We start from the raw sequence: 17052 nt of genomic DNA on the forward strand, positions 1-17052 counted from the left end.
CCACAGACACCACTGCACTCTCCCCCGAGGGGCCAGAGCTCACGTGGACCCGCCCTGCCTCCCAGCCAGAGTGCCCCTGCCCTATTCTGTAGGCAAAAAGGAGTGAGACGAGCCAGCTGCACACTGCCTAACTCCCTACTCCCAGCCTCGGTTTGTCCAGCCCTCCTGGCCCTCGCCGCCTTAGCGGAGACAAACAGCAGAGTCACAGAGAGGGGCACAAATATTGACATAAACCACTGTCAGTGTTTGCTCTCACTGTGAACACTTCCTCTTCCTCAGCATCTCCAGCACAGGGGACTCGGAGGGACAGCCAGCAGACACAAAAGAAGGAGATTCTCACCAGCCCCTCCTCCCTAGAGCATGGCAAGCACCGTTCAGTGGCACTTGCTCCGCACGAGATGTTCTGCCAGTCCCTTTACCCTCATCCGCAGGGACCGGAGCTGGGTCTGCTCGGCCCTGCAGCCGCTGCCTGGAACACACCAGGTGCTTCATAAGTATATGTTGAATAATAATGAATGTACAGTTGTGAGACCCTTGTAACAATTATAATGGCAACATTTCCAGGCTTCCCCTCCACCAAATATTCTTAAGGGCACTGTATTAGTTTCTGGTTGCTGCTATAACAAGTTTGCACAAACTTAGTGAGTTAAAACACAAATTATTATCTTAGAGTTATAGGAGGAGGTCAGAAAACCAAACTGGGTCTCCCTGGGCTAAAATCAGGGTGTGGTCAAGGCTTCGTTTCTTTCTAGAGGCTCTAGAAGAGGATCTGTTTCCTCACCTCCGTTCCTTGGCTCATGGCCCCTTCCTCCATCTTCAACGCCAGCAGATTGGGCTGAGCGCTCCTCAGGCTGCCATCTCTCTTCTCTCCTGCCTCCCTCTTCCACTTATAAGGACCCTTGTCATTACACTGAGCCCACCTGGATAATCTAAGGATATTCTCCCATCGCAAGGACAGCTGATTAGCAACCTTAATCCCATCTGCAAACTTTAGCTCCCCTTTGTATGTAACTAAACATATTCCCATGTTCAAGTTTTAGTACACAAGCCTCTTTGGGGGACCATTATTCCCCTCACCATAGGTACTTAGCCTGCAATTTGAGCAATGGCCACCAGGGGGCAAAGTGAATTCATTTCGACTTCACAATCCAAATAGGCTCTCTCCACAGGCAGGGCCTACAGAAACACACACAAACAAACCAACCCTTGGGGCAGGAAAGGGCTCTGGAGCAAGAAAAAACATGGCCCAGATATTGGAGCCTCAGCTCTTGCCCCTGTCCCACCCCTAAGGCCCTGACATGACCCTTCCTGTCTGGAGCCCTCCATTTCCCCATATTGGAGTGGGTTCCTCCAAGAGAAAGTGCCAGGGCCAAGCTGGTGACAAGGCAGACCCCGCCCCCACACCTGCTCTGTGAGGTCACAGTGCCAACAGCTCCACTTGACCCCGGGCAGATTCCACATGACACATTCCAGGGAACGCTAGGAGGCTCAGGTAGCAGCCACTTCTTCCTCGCCAACTCCCAGAGAAGGAAATCAATGCCACGGTTCCCAAGGAGCCCCAGGGACCCGTGTGACCCACCCGAAGATATAGCCCACCCCTGCAGGAATCCCAGACCCAGGAGGTGAGGACAACAGCCCCTCCCTCCGCCCAGCCCTCTACAGTTTACAAAATCCTGCCCCTGTGCTGTCCTTGGAGGTGAGCAGGCACTACCACCTGCACTTCACAGATGCAGCAACTGAGGTCAGAAAGGTTTAGCAGTGGCTTTTCTAAAGTCCCCCAGCCAGGGCGTGGTGGCACGGTCGTCCTTTCAGCCTGTTTATTGAGCTCCTACTGCGTGCCAGGCACTGGGCAGAGAGCTGGGAGCCCAGTGTTGTACCTGGTTTGAGATCAGCAGACATGGGTCTGTCCTTGATTCAGAGGCTGCTGTCTTGGGTTAACTTCTCTGCAACTCAGTTTTTCAGTCTGGAACATGAGCACCATGCTCCTCGTGAACTGTAAAATGTCACTGTGACTCTTGTCAGTCCTAGGGTCGTCCAAAGAGGCCGGAACCCCAACAGGGCGACAGAGGAGTCCTTGCCGAACACGAGTAAGCCAGGAGGGGAGAGGGGAGCCCTAAGAGGGGAGCTCTTTGTGGACAGCAAGGGGCTGAGGCTCAGAGAGGTCAGAAGGGCAACCCAGGGCCACCTGGCAAGGGGGAGGGCATGGGACAGAGATGCTCATGCCAAGCTCTAGGAGCTTCTCAGCTGTCTGCAGGCACCATGTCCCAGAGGCCAGAGGTGACATGACAACCCTGTGTTCTCTGCAGATAATGACTTGTTGGCGCCGATTCGTCTCAACACCACATCCCCAATCCTGACTCAGTGCATGCTGGGATGTGTGTGTACGTATATCCAACCACCTCAGGCCAGGCTGACCTGGGGTGGGGGGTAAGGCCTGCGCTGGGTTTCGAGGGAGGAAGGGAGCTGCAGGCTGAGCTCTGGAGGTCTTCCCATCAGAGATTTCAGGAGTGTCATTCCAGCCAGGATCTCTTTAGTGGTTGGAAAGAGGCAGTGGAAGAGAGACGTGCAGTTTGGAGGAGGAGCTAACTGCCAGCCCTCCCCCACTCTGACACCAGCCTGGCCACTGGGTCAGGAGAACCCCGGTGAAGTCAGGGGAGTGGCCTGGTGCAGCTAGCCCTCACTTCACTCCACCTAAAGATTGGGCTTTTACTTCTGTGTTCATCACCCACCCTTCCATTTATTCATCCACAAAGTTGTGTATCCAACCATCTGTCCACGTCACCACCTGTTGTAACGTATCCATGCATCCCTTAATTCCTCCATCAATCCATTCACCGAGTCATCCATTAATTCACCCATACCTTTATTTGTTAATATTCCATCCATCAGTCATCGACCCCTCCATCCTTCTACCCTTCCTCTCATTCTCCCATCCTCTCAGACATCTTTCTATTCATCCATCTTCCAAACCATTCTGTCTGTGTGTCCTCCCACCTCCTCATCCATCCTGGTTTCCTGCTTTTTGCTGAGCTCCACCCTGGGCAATGCTGGGTACCCAAGGTGAACCGGACAAGGATCATGTCCTTGAGAAGCTCCCGGTGTCTAGGAATGGGCAGTCACACATCCCAGACAGTTTTTGTGTTCCTGTGTCACTAGTAAGCAGTGGTCACCTTCACCTAGCACTCATACTCCACGCTGCCCCTTACCCATAAGCCAAGCGGGGCTGCCCTGGGCTCAACTAGCAAGTCAAGGGGGGGTTCCCAGCTCCAGGGTGTCCCCCAGCCCCAGGGTGTCCCCCAGCCCCAGGACAGTCAGTGAGTCATTGTAGAATAAGAACAAGTTTGCAAATACTCCTTGGTCTTCTGTCTCCTCTGCAGCCTGGATCACCTGCCTGGCCTGCTTCCTGAGGACTCAGGCCCAACAAATTTTATTCAACACCTGCAGGTGAGCAGGGGCAGGTGAGGGAAGGGTGATGGGGGCTGGAACCCTGCAGCTGGTGACTGGCAGCCCCTGCACCAGTTTGAACCTCCCCTTAATCTCCAGACCAGATAAGCTATCCCACACCTGGCTTTTATCAGATCCCCTCACCCCAGAACCTACTGTGGCTCCCCATTGCTCCACCACCTCAGCCTGCAGCTCTGTGAAATCCTTCCCCATCCTTTCTTTCCAAGCTGCCCTCATTCTTCTTCCAGCTGTGGACCTGTTGGGCCAGCAAGGCTAGGGTTCTCACTCCCTGAACCCACTCTTTTTATTCCTACGTCCACACCTTTGCTTACGCTGTTCTTCCTGCCTGGAATGCCCATCCCATCTGCAGACTCCTCTGAATTCCTGCAGAGCTTTCCACCTCATTAATTCACTTGTTTACACACTAAACATTTCCTTAACGCCTACTCTGGACTCAGCCTTGGCTCCCAGCACTCAGGAGCTCCCAGTTGGGTGGGGAAGGCAGACACCAAAAACAGTGTGAGTGTGGGGAGTGTGAGTCTGGAGGTTGTAGGAGGAGGGGACGTTTGAGCTGAACCCTGAAGGATGCATTCACCAGGAGGGGAGATGGGAGGAACAAACAGTGTGTGGATGGAGAAGGGGAGTGGTGAGTACACAATGGCCACCGTGAGTTGATCTCCGATGGCCCCAAATGCTGGGGTAAGAGGTTGCTCTCCTCTGCGATGCTACAGAGCCATGGAACATGGCCAGCATCTTGGAGAGGGTGTCACTGCCCAGAGAAGGACCCTCCCCCCAGGGTGGGAAAGAGCCAAAGGCCAGTCAGGGACTGGCCAGCCTGTGTAAAGCCCTGCCTCACCTCGATCACTGCTTCTCTGTCTTCCAGATGCAAGCTGCTCTTCCAGAAGCTCATGGAAAAGACAGGTGTCCTGGTCCTCTGTGCTTTTGGTGCGTTCCCAGGGCCCCGCCCCATCCGGGTGGAGGTATCCCTGGCTGCCGCCCATCCTGGGGAGGGAAAGAGTGAGGGCTCTGGCACTGCCTAGGTGACACTGGGTGAGACACTGCCCCTCTGTGAGCCTCAGTTTTCCCATCTAATGAGTGTTGCTGTGAGAATTAATTGAAATGATGACCAATAAAATTTTTTTGAAAGCTCAGAAAAGCCTGGAAAACTGTAAAGCTCTCCTCAGACCATGGTATGGTGACTATTACTCCCCCTCTCTGGGTTTCTGTGGCTTCCTTCCAGCCACCACCACCTCCTCCCACATCACAGCTCTGCTTCCGCAAAGTATTCTCCCTCCCCTCAAATGTAAGTGGACAGGGGTGGATTTCCTAGAAATTCCCAGGAAACTTAACCCAACAAATAGGATATTTTAAAATAACAGCTTTGAGATGCAACTCATGTACCATAAAGATCACCATTTTAAAGTATGTAATTCAATCATTTGGGTATATTCACAAAGCTGTGCATTCGTCAGCACTATCAAATCACAGTATTTTCACTACCCCATAAAGCAACTCCCCAGTCATTCCCCACCCTCCCTGGCCCCAGACCCAGACGCCACTAATCTATTTTCTGTCCTTGTGGATTTGTCTATTCTGGACATTTCCTATAAATGGAATCATACAACATGTGGTCTTTGTGGCTTCTTTTACTAATAATGTTTTCAAAGTTCCCCATGTTGTAGCATATATTAGCATCTTACTCCTTGTTATAGCTGAATAAAAGGATACACAATATTTTGTTTGTCCATTCATCAGTTAATAGGTATTACAGTTGTTTCTGCTTTTTTTTTTGGTTATTATTAATAATGCTGCTACGAATGTCCCTGTAAAATTTTTGTGTGAACGTGTGTTTTCAGTTTTCTTGGGTGTATATCTAGGCATAAAGTTTCTGGGTCATATGGTAACCCTGTGTTTATCTGGGGAACTGCCAAGCTGTTTTCCAAAGTGGCTGCACCATTTACATTCCTAGCAGCAATATATGAGGTCTCAGTTTCTCCACATCCTCATCAACACTTATTATTGTCTTTCTTATTTTAGCCATCCTAGTGGATGCAAAGTGGTATCTCATTGTGGTTTGTATTTCATTTCTCTAATGATTAGTAATGGTGAGCATCTTTTTATGTGCTTATTGGCCACTGGTATATCTTCTTTGGAGAAATGTCTATTCATATCTTTGCCCATTTTTATTTTATTTTTTAAAGAATTTATTTATTTATTGTTAAAGAGAGAGGAAGGGAGGGAGGGATAAGGAGATGGAGAGAAACACTACTATGTGAGAGAAACATGGATTGGTTGCCTCTCACACGCCCCCAACTGGGGACTGGCCCACAACCCAGGCATGTGCCCTGACTGGGAATCGAACCAGTGACCTTTCACTTTGCAGGACAACATTCAACCAACTGAGCCATGCCGGTCAGGGCTTTGCCTATATTTAAGTTGGGCTATTTGTCTTTGTATGATTAAGTCGTAAGCGTTTCTTGTATAGTCAGATACAAGTCCCTGATCAGATATATGATTTGCAAATATTTTCTCTCATTCTATTTGTTGTCCTCTCACTTTCTTGATAGTGTCCTTTGCAGCACAATTTTTCTTTTTTAAGTTTTGGTGAAGTCCACTTATCTGTTTTCCTTTGTTATTTGTGTTTTTGGTGTCATAGCCATGAAGATTTACTCCCATGTATTCTTATAAGATTTTTATAGATAGACCCTTACATTTAGGTCCAGGATCCATTTTTTTAGTTAATTTTTGTATATGGTGGGAGGTAAAGTCGAACTTCATTCTTTTGAATGTAGATATTCAGTTGTTTCCCCACCATTAATTGAAAAGTATATTCTTTTTCCCATCGAATTGTCTAGGCACACTTATTGAAAGTCATTTGACAATGAACGTGAGGGCTTATTTCTGGACTCTCAGTTCTGGCTCGATGACCTACGGTCTCTCTGTCTGCCAGTACCACTCTGAATTGACTGCTCTAGCTCTGTGGTGAGTTTTGACATCTAGAAGTCCGAGTCCCCTAACTTCGTTCTTTTCAGGATTGTTTTGGTTACTGTGGGTCCCTAATGTTTCAATATTAATTTTAGAATCAACTTTTTCATTTCTGTGAAAAATAATATATATCCTGAGGAGTTTGATAGGGATTGCACTGGCCCATAGATGAATCAGTAGGAAGTACCGTTAACTATTATTAAAGTACTAACAACATTAAGTGTTTTAACCCACGTGCACGGCTGTCTTTCCACTACTGATGGGCATCTCTGTGTCTTCTTTAATTTATTTCCACAATGTTTTATAGTTTTATAGTTTTGTACTTTTTTGTTAAACTTATTCCTAAGTATTTTATTCTATGAGATTTATTGTAAATGAAATTGTTTTCTTAATTTCACTTTCAGATTGTTCATTGCTAGCATTTAGAAATACAGTTGATTTTTGTATATTGGTCTGGTATTCTGCAATCTTACTGAACTCATTTATTACTTCTGACACTGGGCAAGACACACAGTCTTGAATACTTTAGGATTCTATATGCAAGATCATGTCATTTGCTTTTTATTTCTTTTTCTTGACTGATTGACCTGGCTGGAACTTCCAGGACTATTTTACATTGAAATGGCGAGAGCAGACATCCCTGTCTTGTTCCTGGTCTTAGGAAGAAAGCATCCAATCTTTCATCCTTAAGGATAATGTTAGCTATGGGTTTTTATAAATGGCCTTTATCATATTGAAGAAGTTCCTTTCTATTTCTATTTTGTTGAGTGTTTTAATTTGAACAACTAATAGGCTTTTGTTAATGGCTTGAACAGTAGGATTTCAGGCAACATAGATATCACAAAATGCAGGGGAGACCACCCGCTCTTTTTCGCTTCACCAATTAACCCCAGTAGGATTGGGACAGGGGAGGGAGAGAAGACATGGATTATTCAGTTTATGTGAGACACTTTCCATAGACAACATCATTCCGTCATAAAGTGTGTATTGCTATTATCTCATCTGTAAGATGGGATAATAGTAAAACTGAGGTTAACTAACTTCTCCCAAAGTTGCACAATGTTAGTAAGTCAAAGTTGGGATTTGAACCCAGATGCCTTAACTCCAGACTATAATCTTTTTTTTTTTTTTAGATTTTTTATTTAGAGAGAGGAAAGGGAGGGAGAAAAAGAGTGAGAGAAACATCAATGTGTAGTTGCCTCTCATGTGGCCCCCACCAGGGACCTAGCCTGCAACCCAGGCATGCACCCTTACTGAGAGTTGAACCAGTGACCCTTTGGTTCACCAGCCCATGCTCAATCCACTGAGCTATACCAGCCAGGGCCCAAGCATAAGCTCTTAACCTTTAATCTTAAATGGCTCATCCTCGTTCCTCTGGCCCCACAGGATTCTGGATGTTTTCTATACACTTACCATCCAAAGTGGAAGTCTGGCAGGTGAGTGCATGCTCTCAACAGCCCCACTGCTGACTGGCCTCTCCCCAGTCAATGTCACCTCTGTAGGCTCCTTTCACTGTCACCACACCTGGACCCTAATCAGTTACTCATCCCCACTCCAAATCTCTGCCTCTGCCATGCCACTTACCTGGAACTCATCTCTCCCACCAAAATGTGACTTTCAAAGACAAGACTGCAATATTCTCTCCTCCAGGATGCCTCTCCTGTCACTCACTCCCAGAGACAACCCATCTTTTCTTTATCAAGGCCCCCACATAAAGTGGGATGGTGAGGACAGGGAACACATTACTCTCTCCACTCAATACAGTTTGTTCTGCTCAAATAAGATGAGACCATTTGCTTTGTGGGTCCTGGGGGAATCATGAATATTCTCCCAACTGTACTGGCAGCCCTTGAAGGCAGAGCCAGGTCTTATGCATTCCAGCAGTATCTACCTCAGGGCCAAGCACAAGGTTGACACCATCAATATAGGAAAGCAGGATGGCCACATGGGAGTGTGAATGGAAAGAGGCATAATGAAAAACAAACAAACAAACAAACCAAGTAATAGCATAGCAGTTATGTGGAACACATTCTAAAGGTCTGGCATAACTATAATTGGAGTATACAATGTCCAGAAAACACTAAAAAAAAATGGGAGAATGAAAGTGATGGATGTAGGGGTTGGAGGAAGTGTTTGGGGGGTAGATGAATGAATGGAAAAGTGGATGGATGTATGGATGGATGGATGGTTGGATGGATGGGATAAATGGGTTGATGGGAGGATTAATGGATAAGGTAAGGTAGATGGATGGGAGTGTGGATGGATGAGGAAGATTGGATAAATGGAGTAGATGGATGGGATGGTAGGTGGATGGGAGGGTAGATGAATGTGGATGTGGATGGATGGATGGATGGATAAAAAGGAAGATAAATTGGATTTTGGACAGATGGTAGATGGGTGAATGGATAGGAGAGTAAATAGGAAGGAAGATGAATGGACAGATTTATGGTTATGGGAAAATGGATGGATGAAGCTCTGTTGGACCCAGATTAGACTATCTGAAGGAGATCCCTTGCTTCCTCAACACCCCACCAGGATGACAGCATAAATAGCCCACTGCAGAGCTTGAGGTAAGAAGAATCTGCTGAACAGTTCTATTAACACCTAAAAACCAGGGCAACAGCCAGGATCTGGGATGTGTTGACTAACAACGTGGGCTCTGAAGTCAGAACAGCTTGGGTGTAAATCCCCGCTCCCATACTTCCTACCTATCTGATCTTATGCAAGACACTTTACCTCCCTGGTCTTTGACCCCTCATTTATGACACAAGGCATAACACCCATTTGCTCTGGGTAATTATGGATGTTAAAGAAGATATAACCTGTCTTGAATAATTCTTAGCCCATAGTTAGTGCTCAGCAGAAGGTAGCTGAGGAGAATTTTAACCAAGATATCACCTGGTGGCAGTATCCTTAATTGCAGACAAAATACTTGGGAATATTTGGAAGGAAGGAACTGGGTTAAAGAATATTGCAAGCAGGAGAAAGAGCATGACTACTGTTTTAGAGCTAAGTACCTGGATATGTCCAGGGATGGGCCCAAGAGAGTGGGAAAATGTAAAGCTAGTTTTTAATGGGCTGACTGGCAAAGGTAGAAGCTGAGGGTGATAATAGCATCACCAATCATTCAGTCCATGTTCTCACTCCTTCCTTGTAAGGATGTACCAGGAGAAGGTGCGACACCACACTGGGGAAATCCAGGACCTCCGCGGTAACATAACCCAGCTCATTGCCAAGCTCCAGGAGATGGAAGCCATGTCAGATGAGGTGAGATGCTGGCCATTCTGTCCCCAGACACCTAACTTCTCTGTTTGATGCCGTTTTCCATATCCCAAGTTTTGGTGCGGCACATTCCCCAATAATTTCCTGAGAAGGAGTGAAAGAAGAGGTATATTTATTTTTTTAGAACTTGCATGTTTGAAAATGTTTTTATTCCACCCTTACACTTGATTGATAGTTCGGCTAAGTATACAATTATAGATAGGAAATACTTTTCTCTGAGAATTTTGGAATAGTGCACTATTGTGTCTTAGTTTATACTATTGAGGCTGAGAAGCATAATGGCACTTTTACTGAAGGACCTTGGAGTGTGGTCTGTTTTTTTCATCCATGAGAGTTTGTAGGACATTCTTTTTACCCTCAGTATTCTATGTTGAACTCACTCGTGGGGTGCTAAGTTTGTCAGATCTATGGATTGATGTTATTCAATAGTTTTGGAAAATTCTTAGCTGTTATCTCTGAAAATATTTCTTCTTCCTTATTACCTGCCTCCTGTCCTTGAACTCCAATTATATTTATGCTAGACCTTTAGAATGGGTTCCACGTAAGTGCTATGCTATTCCTTGGTTTGTTGGCTTGTTTTTCATTCTTTTTTTCAGTGTGCTTAAGTTTTGGTATTTTCTGTTTACATTTATTGAGGTTAACTGATAATCCTGTATTCTGTTCTGTCCAGTCTATTGTTAAATAGTCCCATTAAGTTCTTAATTTCATCTATTGCATCGTTTAGTTCCAGAATATACATTTATTTTTCAGATTTTAACTCTGTAGTGAAACTTTCCAACATTTCATCTGTGTTGTCCGTCTTTTCCTTTATTTTATTTAACATACTGGTCAGAGCTATATTAAAATCCTCGCCTGCCAAATCCAGTATCTGAATCGTCTGTGGTCTCCTTTTATTGTCTGTTTTTTCTCTGAGGTGTCAATCATATGGTCTTGCCTCTTCACGTCTAATAATTTTTTCGTGTTTTCTGGACATTGTATACAAAAGAACTGTAGGTGTGCCAGATAATTGTAACTTCTGCCAGTGAGCGTTCCCCCTTTTCTTTCTAAGGATGACGAAGTATTTCGATCCCATCCATGTAGATGTGCGTTGAGCTGGTTCACACCTGGATTGCAATTTTTATAAGATCTAGACAGAGGTTTTCAGTTTAACCCTTTAGCCTTCTTCCCATGCAGCTTCAAAAATTTGATACTTGTCCTGTTGGGAAAGACTAGCCCTATGTTCGAGCCTCTCGAGTCTCCTACTTCTTCCCCTAGCCCTGCACAAATGCGGTTTCTGACCCCGTGGCAGACTTCCTGCCAGGGGCAGCTTGGACTCTCAGCCTCTAATTGTGCCCATAATCAGTTTAGTGCCCCCAGATGAAGTACAGCTGTAGCCACTCAGTGTTGATTCACCACCCCTTCTAGAGAGGTAGTTCTCAACGTGTGACCCCCACACCAGCTGTATTAGCATTACCTGGAAAAATGTCACAAATTCAAATTAATGGGCCCCTCCCAGACTTACTGAATGATATATGTAGTTTTAGGATGGGAACCAACCTCTCTGCACCTCGGTTTCCACATCAACCAAATAGAGTCATAATTACTGCCCTGTGAACGCCCTAGCTACTGCTGTAGTCACTACTGCTGCATAACAAACCACCCCAAGGCTTTGTGGTGCAAAACAACCATTTTATTATGCTCGGAGATTCTGTGGGTCCGGAGTTCAGACCGGACATAGCAGGGGTGGTTTGTCATTGCTTCATGATGTCTGGGGCCTCACCTGGGAAGACTTGAAGGCTGGGGTGACTCGACAGCTGGGCTTGAAGTCATCTGGGAGTGTCTTTACTCACATGCCTGGAGGTTGATGCTGGCTGTCAACTGGGAACTCGGGGCTGTTGACTAATGCACCCAAACGTGGCCTCCCCATGTGGTCTGGGCTTCCTCACAACATGGCAGCTGACTTCCAAGAGTGAGTGTCCCCAGAGAACCAAGCAGCGCTGTACCACCTCATAGGACTTAGCTCAGAAGTCACAGGGCGTCACTCCTGCCATGATCACAGGCCCACTCAGGCTGATGAGGAGGGAATCTAAGTCCCATCTGTCCATGGGAAGAATGTCAAAGTCACATTGAAAGAAGAGCATGGAGTGGGAGATCTCATTGCAGCCATTTTTGGAAAACACGATCTGCCAAAGCCGTGAAGGGTCTAATCAAAATAACAGCTGGCGTTTACCGAGCACCGCCTGCCACGTGCTCTGGGCTTTACCTGGCAGCACAGTGGAGTGGCTTAGAGCCTGAACTCTGGAACCAAACTGCCTGGCTGTGCCGCTTACCAGCTGTGTGACCGTGGACAAGTTACCCTTTTGTGCCTCAGATTCTCATCTTTACAATGGGGACGATAAAGTACAAACCGCCTAGGGCTGCTGTGAGGAACCAAGAGTAAACACATGTGATGCTGAGGAGTCGTGGCACGTAGTAGCGACTTCCTAAGTCCAATCCTCACAACAGTGACTGTCGTCCCATCTCACAGATGAGAAAATCGAGACTCAGGTGGGCAGTAACTAGCCCACGGCCCCACAGCAGTAGAGGCCTGTCGGACTCCAGGCCCCCTGCCCTTAACTTCACTGCGACCCCGTTCCCACCTGTGACACCCTGTCACAGTGGGTTTGGAAGCACTGAGTGAACCCAGTGGGTGGGACAGGGGCAGCCCTGGGTCGCCTGGGCCTCCTCGTGGTACAGTGACGGGGCGACCCTGTGTGTGCACCAGCCACAGCTTCCACAGGCAGGGGCAAGCGGTTAGGGGCAGAAGGTGTTCCGCAGCTGCCTGTCACCTGTGTGAACACACGGGTGGACCATGATCTGTCGGAACACACCAGTGCACAGCTCATGCTTTCTGCCCCCTCAGCAAAAAATGGCCCAGAAAATAATGAAGATGATACAAGGCGACTATATTGAAAAGCCGGACTTTGCCCTGAAGTCTATAGGTAAGTGATCCCCTCCCCCGGTCTGCTCGCCTCAAGTTCCCTCAGAAACTCTGCAGAGGGTGGAGTTCAGCTCTGGCCCAGTGCACCCTCTGCTGCTGGGCAGTTCATCCTCAGAGCTAACCTCCGCTGCCATCTGGTTTTCTTGCTACAATTCTCAATTTTCTTTAATGGGGGGCTGACATGGGGACGGGAGGCCCTCCACCACCCCTCCACCCACTCACCGTCCTGCAACCGAGTGGTCAACAGAGCTGTCCCTGCCCCTTCCTGGCCACATTAAAAGCCAACCCAGGCCCAATTATGGTTGGCAATTGGTGCTTCAGAAAAATGAAGCAGGTGGCTGGCATGGAGGGGACATAGGCAGAATGGGAGGGACATCTGGGCTGATACCTAGTGAGGAGGAAAAAGCATTCCAGGCCAAAGGAACCAACATGAAAGGTGCCCCAGTGAGGACACAGCAGGAGCAGGCGGGGGGCCCACAGGAGGAAGTGAAGTGGGGCCAGCCGAGCAGATTGCCTCTGCCAGGCAGCCATCAGCTGACCGAGGCACCCTCAGGCCCAAGGAGATGCGGGGTCAGAGGGCATCAGCTTAACTGCCCAGGGCAGGAGTTCCCACCTCTGGGAAATGGGTGTGATAACAGCCATAGTAATGGTAATGACAAAAGTGAGCGCTGACTCAGCGCCAGGCACTGGGGACAAATACATTGTAGTATTAACTCATTTCAACCTCAGACAACCCTGAGGTGGATGTTATCTATCGTTACTTCTGTTATTGTTACTATTATTATTCCCATTTCCCAGAGAAGATCACTGAGGTCCAGAGAGGGCCAGTGACTTGTCCAAAGTGCACCGAGTCAGTGCCCAATCAGTAAGGCTCCCCTCCACCAGGCAGGAGTCAGGGCTGCACGGCTGAGACCCTCCCACCCTCCGCCTCCCACACAGGGGCCTCCATCGACTTCGAGCAGACGTCAGCCACATACAACCACGACAAGGCTCGCTCCTACTGGAACTGGATCCGGCTGTGGAACTATGCACAACCCCCAGATGTGATCCTTGAGGCAGGGAGAATGGCGGTCAAGGAGAGAGTGGCAGGGGGGTGGTCAGGGGTCTGGGGTCACCGCTGAAAGCTGATATTGGGGGTGAGAGTGAAGAGGATGGGGCCTGGGGCTGAGGCAGGGGGTTGATGTAGGAGACAGAGATGGGGCAGGGGCAGGGGACAGAGGAAGGCGGCAATTAATGACGGGGGAGGAGTCAGGGGCCAGGACAGACAGCAGGGACCACTGAGGGGCTGGGCAGAAGCAGGAGACAGGCACAGGGGTAGGGGACAGCCTGCTTTAGCACTGGAAGGGTCCCCCACTCAGCCCTAAAGACTGAGGGTCAGGGAACCCTCAGGGCCCTGAGCAGGCGCCTACCCTCACTGGGCCGGGCTGAGGGGAAGACTCAACCTCGCCACCTGCAATCAGGGGAGCTTCCTAGAGTTGGTGGCACTCAAGCCAAGCTTTGTAGTCAGGCAGGAGCTGGCTCCTCCAGGAGGGCAGAGGAGGTCTAGGGGAGCCAGGATTCTAGGGGAATCCGTCCTCACCCACCCACCCAGCATAACCCCATTGCACCTGCCCTTCCAGCCCAACGTGACACCTGGCAACTGCTGGGCCTTCGCAGGTGACCGCGGCCAGGTGACCATCCGACTGGCCCAGAAGGTCTACCTGTCCAACCTGACCCTGCAGCATATTCCCAAGACCATCTCACTGTCGGGCAGCCTGGACACGGCCCCCAAGGACTTTGTCATCTATGTGAGCACGCCCCGGCAGGGAGCAGGGTTTCCTTAGGGACGGCCTCGTTAATGGTGGTGTTGCAGGCACCGTGGTAAACGGCACACCTCATTCGGGTGCGACGTGGTTGAGACTGGGCACGTCCAAGGTCAGAGTCAGATCGCAGCCTCCAAGGATAGGGGATAAACAACGACTCTATTTCAACCCAAGCTTTTCAGAGCTAATTTAGTCCTCAGAGACCACTGAGTCCCTTTTCACTGATAAGGGGACTGAGTTCCAGAGAAGGGTAAGGGAAACACCCAAATTCTACAAGTCAATGGCAGAATAGACCTGGACCCTCAGCCTTCTGACTCCTAGTCAAGTGCTCTTTTCTGTCCATTAGTCTGTACTGCAATAGAATGGTTCCCAAAGAGGTAGGGAGCTCCCCGTCCTGGGAGGTGTGTAAGTCTCAGCTGGAGAGTGGCAGCACTCTCTGAAGGTCTTGCCTGTACCTAACACTTTCTTCTTGGTTCTGAGTCCACAGGGCATGGAAGGCTCCCCCAAGGAGGAGGTATTCCTGGGGGCATTTCAGTTTCAGCCAGAAAACATCATTCAGATGTTCCCGCTCCAGGTACCTGAGAAAAGCTGCCCTGCTGAGCACCTACTGAATGCACAGCACCTACTGTGTGCTGGACTTTACCCAGGAGACCCTACTTTATCTCCCAACAGCCCCAGGAAGTACACAATTGTCACGAACCCACTTGCCAGAGAAGGAAACTGAGGCTCAGAGTGAGGGAGCCGCTCCTCAGCCCAAGAGTGGGGCCCTGGGGAGAACTACACAGCTTCCAGCTGTTGCCCAGTTCCCTCCTCCTCCCAGGAGCCCTCCAGGGACAGCAGATGTTGAGCTGGAGGGGCCCACTGGGCTAGGAATGCTCGCTTCAGACTTAGCATCTCCATACAGGGAGGTCCATTATCAGTACCTGGTCCAGGGGAAACTGAGGCCTGGAGGGGAGGGAGCTGGGGACAGAAGCAGGACTGGAGGGGTAGCTGCTGGAATGGCCCTGAGACTCGGTGGAAGGTCCAGGCTTGGGAGCCAACACCGGCCCAAATCCTGGCCCAGCCATAAATTTTGGGTGATCTGCGTCATTCCGTTTCTGGCTGGGCCTCAGTCTCCCTGTGTGTAATTCCCTGGGACACAGAGACCACCCACCCAGTCTTGTACGTCTTTGTTCCAAGTGCCGGTAAGCATCCAGCTCCAAGATCTCGTGTCATGCTCTGAGCAACTACAAGAAGCAGATGTTACCACTCCAGTTCTACAGAGGGGGGAGCTAAAGCCCAGAGGGGGGTGGCAGTTTGCTCAGGGCCCCACACACTTATGTGCCAGGGCCCCAAAGCTGGAACACTTCTCTAAACATAGTGTGTCTGTCCTTCTGGCCTCAGCAGCTTCTACCCAGCCCCTGAGAATCGACTTGCTGTGTGGCCTTGGACCTGTCTGGTCCCCTCTCTGAGCCTTAGTTTCCCCTCCTATGAAATGGGTCCCTTCCACTCCCAAACGCCCTCCTGGACAGGCGCAGTGGGGCCCGAGGGGTGAACTGCCCCATGTCTGTGACTCGCTTTCAGAACCAGCCCACCCGGACTTTTGGGGCAGTCAAGGTGAAGATATCAAGCAACTGGGGGAACCCGCGCTTCACCTGCCTGTACCGAGTGCGCGTGCACGGCTCTGTGACCCCACCCAGAGGGCAGCAGCCTAACTGACCCCCACCCTGAGACAGATTAAAGTTTATTCTTCGTGGCCCAGCCTGAGTCGGTGTGTGTTTGGCCCCAAAGCGGGAGGGTGGGCTGGCATTCTGACGTCTGACACCACAGTGAGCGGTTATTGCTCCTGTACTGGGTGGCCGGGCATCCTCACAGATGCCCCCGAGGCCCCATTTCACAGATGGGGACAGCGAAGGCTCCCAGCAAGAGTGACTTGCCAGAAGTCACAGCCAGCAAACGGCAGCACCGGGACTCAAACCCAGGCAGTCTGACGCCTGTCCGTGAGTCGTCTCCCTTGCTCCGAGGTCTGCCCCGAGCCAGTTCTCTCAGGGCCTCAGTCTGCGCATCTGTACGAGGGGGCCAGATTTATGGCTGCTATCCCAGAGGAGGTGGGAAATGGGAACTCTCACCCCTGCCCACCCCGGAGCATTCCAACGTCATACAAACGACTCACTGTGGGACATTCGGCAGGGCACGCATCCTCTCTGGACCCTAGTTTTTCCCTCTTGTGCATCAAAAGGCATCAACAAAATAAAAAGGCCACCTCAAAAATGGAAGAAAATATTTGCAAATCATATTTGATAATTAATATCCAGGTTATATAGAGAATTCCTAAAATTCAACCACAAAAAAACAACCACCCAAATCAAAAATGAGCTAAGGACTTCAACAGACATTTCTCCAAAGAGATATACCAATGGCCAATAAGCACATGAAAAATACTCAATATCACTGATCATTAGGGAAATGAAACTCTAACCTTCAGTGAGATGCTACCTCACACCCATTACGATGGCTACTTTCAAAAACACAGAAGATAGTAAGTGTTGAGAAGGATGTGAGGCCTTGGAGCCCGTGTGCTCTGTGGCGGGAATGTGAAAA

At 49.1% G+C, this 17052-nt stretch overlaps 1 protein-coding gene across 1 annotated transcript; it reads left to right on the plus strand.

Moving 5' to 3' along the window:
* Window positions 1-1536: 1536 nt before the first annotated feature.
* On the plus strand, window positions 1537-16170 carry SUN5 (Sad1 and UNC84 domain containing 5). Its single transcript, XM_024559558.2, has 13 exons — window positions 1537-1622; window positions 2029-2087; window positions 2307-2381; window positions 3378-3444; window positions 4328-4389; window positions 7816-7865; window positions 8965-8999; window positions 9588-9696; window positions 12593-12671; window positions 13610-13725; window positions 14290-14457; window positions 14960-15046; window positions 16036-16170. Exons 1-13 carry the CDS (start codon window positions 1537-1539, stop codon window positions 16168-16170), a joined length of 1128 nt encoding a protein of 375 aa, XP_024415326.1.
* The last annotated feature ends 882 nt before the right edge of the window (window positions 16171-17052 follow it).

Source organism: Desmodus rotundus, chromosome 6 (genome assembly GCF_022682495.2).
Source record: "Desmodus rotundus isolate HL8 chromosome 6, HLdesRot8A.1, whole genome shotgun sequence".
In the NCBI taxonomy this organism is placed as follows: domain Eukaryota; kingdom Metazoa; phylum Chordata; class Mammalia; order Chiroptera; family Phyllostomidae; genus Desmodus; species Desmodus rotundus.